We start from the raw sequence: 7,261 nt of genomic DNA, 5'->3' as shown, positions 1-7,261 counted from the left end.
AGACAACCACAACCCCAGAAACTACAACCATGGAGATTATGACTGGTAATGTAATGTGCTGTGTACTCAATTGTGTTACAGTGTGGAAGAGTATTGTTTTGTATGAGCAGATCAGATCTATGTATTTGTCACTGTTTGTAAAGATCAAAACTGTGTGTGAAATGTTCAGTTTCAGAACTTTGTCTAACTGCGTGTGATTCAGATCATAAATACACACCTTGCGTTCATTTATTTGGATAACTTAAAATATTGCTGTTAAAAAAAAACACACTATGGATGATCTCTCGTTTAATATTCTGTTAGAACCAAAAATACCATTATCTGGCCAGTACATAAACAATTTGAGTTAAAAAAAACATATTTTTGCCATACCTCCAATCACAACTGAGACTAAATGTGTTACAACACTCACCGGTTTCCCCTTTAAACAGTTAACACTGTCATATTAACAGATGTTAGCACACATAACCTCATCAACATTTGACAACATTTTTAATGTTAATATAAAAAAAATATCAAATACATTTTATTTAAAAAAACACATTTAAAGCTAAAATGGGTAGTCTTGTCTCTTTAGACTTCTCATTACGCATCTGTGACATTTCTCTTGTAATAAAGATTTAGACACAATTGTAACAAATGGGTCTAGAATCAAAGTTTTAATTTTCTTTTGAAAATGTAGTGCAGTAAATAAAAGACAACAGAAACATTTATGATCTTTTAAAGTAGAAATATTCCAAAAATCGGATTTCTACTTTGTTACTAAACACCTTTGCTCATGTGTAATGCAGAATACATCTTATTTACATTTTCAGTTTGTAAATTGGTTTAAAGGGTGTGTGCTATGAATACTGAATAGAGGTAGAGATTTTACAGTTGGTTTTACTCTTACATACAGAATAAATTCTATTGAAGTTTTATAATAAAAAACATTATGTAAAATATAGTATATAGTGTTTTCAATAGATATACTCGATTAGCCAATCTAATCAATTAATCCATACAGATCAAATCTCTTTCATACAGTTGTTAGTTGAATGCTTGTGATGTGCTTTTGGTTTTGCCAAAGAATAAGACTGATGATTATTTACCGTCTGTTGTCTTTTTTGACATTATTCTCTCAGTGTCTACAACTTTCAGCTCTGACCCATGCTATGATTATAATATTCTTGATGACTATTGGAGAGACATACGGCAAAATATATACCAATACTATGGATATGATGACACCCATGTTGAATGGAGTGGCTGGTATCGGCTGTTTTTGAATGGAGAAAGTGCTCAAATGTCGGAGTGGTGTTTGAGTGGTATGGGATGTGGTGGTTATACTGGACTGTATCTAAATGGTTCTCATCCACGACTTGAGGATGGAGTGGTGACCCGTGAAGTCATGGGGACTTATATGTATGGGTGGTATTACTCGAACCAGTGTGGCAACTACAGATCCAACTCCATCCAAGTCAAAGCCTGTCCAGGAGATTATTATGTCTATAAACTCGTCAAGCCAGATGTGTCAATCAACATGCCTACATACTGTGCAGGTGCAGTTCAAACTCTTGTACTCTTTTATTACTCTAAGATGTTTTGTGAACATTGCATGGTTTTGAAAGGGTCAATATCAAGAGTGCATACTTGATATACAGTATATATATATATAGACTTTCATTTTATTAAAAAAAAAAAAAAAAATGCACAATGCAACTAAGTATATTATAAGCAGTTACAACAGAAGTGCTTACAATCATGAAACTCAATCATCATTCTGTGTTTTCAAAAGTGGACAATTTCTAAAAACAATTCAAGGGGGATGATGTTGTCAAAGCTTAATTTAAAATTGTCATGTGGTGTAACCATTACGTAAAAATGTATTATAATACTTTCTATGCACCTTTTTAACGACAATTCAAGTAAATGGTTTGTGTGAAATGCATTTTTTAATGTATTTTCAATTTAATAGATCTGGACAAAAATGAGCGTCACTTCACTGACCCTTAAGACACATGGCCATTATATGCACCTGTTACCCTCTATTATTGTATTTTATGATGAATCTTGTAAAAAGAATCCACGATATGATCATGAAAAGGGTTTTTTTCTAGATCGCTCGCCCACTGCAGACACACATTTTTTCTGCTCCAATCTACTTCTTGATCATGTTTGAAAGTGCGTGAAATATTTAAAAACTTGTGGCGTAAGTCTGATGTGAACACTACAAAGGACAAGTCAACCCATCGCAAACTCCAACATACCTTTTTTACAGTGTTTTCAGAAAACCGGCATCTTTTTTGCAGTGAAGAGGGAGCTCGCATGCTCAACTCTGCCAGATTGCATGACTAAAGGCAGCATTTATCCAAACTGTACAATATCCAGATCTGATTGGGAGATTTCACCTATAGAAATCTGGCAACCCCACACATGTCGAAATCTAATTCTAACCGGCTAATCACCCTTATTTAAAGTCTGTTATTTATCAAATGTATAAAAATTTTATATTTTACTTGCATGATTAGTACTAAGTAATACATGACACAATTGATCTAAAGGGGATGGTAAGGGGGAATGGTGGTTTTACAAGGGGGATGCTTTTTGGTATTTCTTGCAGCAAGGGGGATGGCATCCCCTAGCATCCCCCCTCAACTCGAGCCCTGATGATACTCTAGACTGCCTTTCATGTAAATAATATATGTTAACAGTAACTGTACTATTAAATTCCTTGTCCATAACAGTTGCTTTCAAAAGCATCAGTAATGATCCATGTTACAACTATGAGTCTCTGGACCGTCCCTGGAGAGCCAACAATGAAAGTGGCTTGTATATTGGTGATGCATCTTTCTCCTGGAATGGCTGGTATCGGCTTTTCAACAATGAAATGAACATCCAGATGCCAGAGAGCTGTGTTAGTTCATCATCCTGCAATTCATACCCGAGTCTGTGGCTCAATGGTCCTCACCCTCAGATAGAGGATGGAGTTGTGACCAGAGAGGTCTGTGGGGCGACTTATTGGAGTGAATGCTGTTATTACAAGACACAACCCATCAGAGTGAAAGCCTGTTCAGGCAATTATTATGTATATGAACTTGTGAAACCACAATACTGGTATGCGGGATACTGCACAGGTAGAGTGTCTTTCTCCCACTTTTTCACAAGTAAAGTTTTCCAGCTTTTTCCAGTTATTTTAGTCACATCTGAAAAATTCCCCCTTTTTTAGATGTTAGCACTATATCACAGACGGTTTCCTCTACAAGTCCAGCTATGATTACTGGATCCAGCATTACCTTGGGTAGGTTACTTTCAGCAAATCTATGAGAAATAAATACACACTGTACATACATAAATTCATATATACATTAAATAATTAATTGGGGAACTTAAAATGCTACTGCATCTTTTTCAATTAAAGTTTTGCAAGTTCTTACTGTCATGATTGACAGAAAATGACATGGTGTCTATACTTGTAGCCACACTATTAATCAGTCATATAGTGCATGGTTTTAACTTACAGAATAAAGGTTATTATAGTTTTGGATTTTATTTTAATCAACAAAGCTCTCTGCAATGCAAGCAAGTGATGGATTGTGACAAGAATGAGTTAGGGTCAAGATTGAGAGGTGGGGTGTCTGTGTATCTATTTTGTATGAGACTCTTTTGAGACTCCAGAAAGTTGCATGTTTTCTTCTAGACACAATCCAAGCAATGCTCTGTTGCAGCAAAACCTCAGAATTAACCTGCATCATGTGTTATATCACCATCAGCAGCTGACACACAGATCGGTCGAGTCCACCACCAAAAAAAAAAACAGACCAATAACTACGAATGCAACAATGTATTCATTTAATTATTTGTTTATTTTTTATCTGATTTTTATTTTATTTTTTTTAGATTTTCATCGTCCTTTTATTATTTTATTTTAGTTTATGAAAATGTTTTTTAAAGGAATCATTTTAGTCTTACTGTACACAATAGACCTGCCATGAAATTGCATCTCTCGTTGAAATATAACTTGTTGTTTTAATCTCATCACAGTAGACCCATGCTATAACTACAACACTCTTGATAACTACTGGAGAGACACACACAATTACTGGTATATGTATGGATATTTATCTGGATATGATGACACTCGTGTAGAATGGGATGGCTGGTATCGACTCTTCATTAATGGATCGAGTGCTCAGATGCCTGAGTGGTGTGTGACTTACATGTCATGTGGAGGTTATAGTGCTCTGTGGCTTGGTGGCTCTCATCCTCATATAGAAGATGGAGTTGTTACTCGGGAAATCTACGGCTCAGTTAATGACCAGTGTAATAACTACAGATCCAAACCCATCCAAGTCAAAGCTTGTCCTGGAAATTATTATGTTTACAAATTTACCAGACCAAAACTATCAATCCCAGCTCCTGTATATTGTGCAGGTACAGTGTTTGATATTTTTACATGTTTATAATGAATTTAATTGATTTTTCTATGACAACCACCTTTGCAGACCTGCTAAATATTTATGTATTATTATCTTGTACACAATAAATATATAAGCAATATATATTATGCACTGTTCCTATAGTTTCATACACCACACCAAGTGTTGACCCCTGCTACAACTATACCAGTCTGGATGAGTCTTGGAGAGCCACTGACAATCCTTACTATAATAACTACTACTACTACAATATAATGTGCGATTATAATGTCAACTGGAATGGTTGGTACAGGCTCTTCTACAATGGTCAGAGTATCCAGATGCCAGATTCATGTGTAAATTATGGCATGTGTGGCACTTATTACCCGCTGTGGCTCAATGGCACTCACCCTCAGCTGGAAGATGGAGTGGTCAGCCGGCAAGTCTGTGGTTCCGATGGGAATAATTGCTGTGGTTACAGATCTCATCCCATACAAGTCAAAGCCTGTCCTGGAAATTACTATGTTTATGAGTTTGTCCGGCCAATATACTGCTCAGCTTACTGTGCAGGTAGAGCATTTACTCATATGCACTTTATTCATTTATCTCGTTGTGATTTTCTTGAAAATAACTGATATTAATATACAAATATTCCTGATACAGATGTCACAAGTCTCAACAACTCATCATATTCTACAACAACAGAGACAATCCTTCCAGTAGGATCCACTCCTGTGCCCATCACAACCACTGGTAAAGTACTGTATTACTTCATTTATGGGCACTCACAGGCATTTTTTAAAACATATTTTCATTAGATTTTCACTTCTACATCAAAATCAACATTGATTTTGAAAAATTGTATTCATTTATTGAAACATGAATTTTTTTTAATTTTTTTTTTTTTAATTCAAATTACACTTCAAACGGAACGAAACTTTAATCAAAATAATGAAATGGTAAAAAAAATCATACCAAATTCAAACATTTTACTCTCTCCTTCTTCTGCCGGCCCCTTTGAAGTGACTTAAACATAACAATAAAAATAATAATAATAATAATAATTGAAAAAAAACAAACCACGACCTCTAGAAAATGTAACACAAATTTTCCTCAAGGACATTATTTAATGTTCTTTTGCCTACTTTCAGAATTTGGACATGAACTTTATTAACACCTGCTGGTGGAATCTCCAAACTGCAAATGCAGGAACTGAATTTAGACTTTGCGCAGAGTTAAGAGTTGCTATTGAAACGTCTTAGCGCAACGACCAAATTCTTAGAAAAATAGCAAATTGCGCTTTGCAGCACTCCATTTACATACAATACACCCACAGTAGCGCAAACACTCCCATCCATGCCCATTTGCACTTTGTACTGGCACGAAAATTGCACTTAGAATGAGCGCTCTCACGAAAATTGGAGAAGAGCATGAAAATAGAGCTTGAACTCTTTTTGTTTATCCCACTGTGACACAAGGTTGTGGTTATTTCATTGCAAAACTAATTTTAATCACATTAAAATGCCATTTTACAAACAGAGTATGCAATACAAATGAAAAAGAAAACAGTTGTTGAATAAAGAGAATAATAAATATGATTACTGGAAGAAAACATAAGAATGCATGCATTAAAACAACTGAAACTAACATTTCAGAAGAGAAATATGAAAACTGTAATAGATGGGCAGTCACAAAAAAGCTGAACTTGTGAAAGTGCAGTCTTATTTATAGAGAAAACTATACACCACAAAATACAAAATATCTAAATCTACAGAAAAAATAAAACAGGCTAAATCCAATTAATAATCTTGAAAAATGATGAAAACCAAACAAATTTACAAACAATGAGCACACGTGTTGAAACCATGACAAGACAACAGTCTGCTTCAAAACACAAATATGATGAAATACAAGACACAGCACCCCCAAAAAACAGAAATCCTTTTGGAATGGGGAGGGAGTTCTGACTTCTAAACGTTAGAAATGATAAAAAAAATTCAAATAAAAAACATTCCCAGAATGCACTACAAAAATCAGGGTGCACCAGTGTTTACTGTGTTCCCTTACCGGAAATGTCCTCATGTCTTCTTAAGTCTCTCAAGTCGTTACAGGTTGAGCACAAGTGTAAATTTACATATTTTTAAAAGTCAAAGCCTTATTTTCTTTTCAAAACAGATTTTGTTTGTAATTCTCTTTAATCCATAATGTGCATGACACCATTTAAAATATCAGAGTTGTTAAAAAAATATTAATAATACATTCTTTGTATTTAGATTAGTTCATCAATGAAAGTTATCTTTCATAATGAAACTTTCATTTTAATATCTACAAATAAAATGCATGCTAATGTCTTTTCTTCAGTGATGTTGCTGATTGCAACCTCATAATCGTGTCACAGGCGATTGAGTCGTGAGTGTCCCAATGATTAGTGAATCAACACCCTTGCCAGTGCCCGAATTCGTGTTAACAATATACTGATTCAATTACGCCTTTTAATAAGCAGTCAAGATACTCGCTGTCAAATCTTAAAAATTGGTTCTCTTGCAGGCCCAACTCCCAAAATCAATTATTGTGAATAAGAGGCAAAGTGTGTGTTGAAAGTATCCTTATTAAAGTCAAATGTAAAAGAAGACTCAATATTGGCTGTTTATATCACATTTGTTCATTCTGTAAATGAAAGAGATACTCAGACTCACAAAATGTCTTAAACTTCCAATAAATTGAAACGCAAGTGTAACAGGAAGCTTAAGTAAAGAGTTTGGAAATAACCACTTCATAGAAATTTATTTAAAAAAAATAATATAATGATAATAAAATATGTATTAATTCATTTATCAATTTTTTCCTAACAGAGACTATCCCAG

At 34.5% G+C, this 7,261-nt stretch overlaps 1 protein-coding gene across 1 annotated transcript; it reads left to right on the top strand.

Annotated features, from left to right (window-relative positions):
* The first annotated feature begins 3 nt into the window (after positions 1-3).
* LOC127423223 (uncharacterized) lies at positions 4-6,976 on the top strand. The gene is made up of 8 exons (XM_051667362.1): positions 4-45; positions 1,125-1,541; positions 2,727-3,116; positions 3,209-3,280; positions 4,024-4,413; positions 4,563-4,967; positions 5,061-5,150; positions 6,945-6,976. The coding sequence occupies exons 1-8, from the start codon at positions 30-32 to the stop codon at positions 6,974-6,976; spliced, it is 1,812 nt and encodes a 603-aa protein (XP_051523322.1). The 5' UTR covers positions 4-29.
* The last annotated feature ends 285 nt before the right edge of the window (positions 6,977-7,261 follow it).

The sequence above is a fragment of the Myxocyprinus asiaticus genome, chromosome 32 (assembly GCF_019703515.2).
Source record: "Myxocyprinus asiaticus isolate MX2 ecotype Aquarium Trade chromosome 32, UBuf_Myxa_2, whole genome shotgun sequence".
NCBI lineage: Eukaryota > Metazoa > Chordata > Actinopteri > Cypriniformes > Catostomidae > Myxocyprinus > Myxocyprinus asiaticus.
This window is presented reverse-complemented; position numbering and strand designations above follow the sequence as displayed.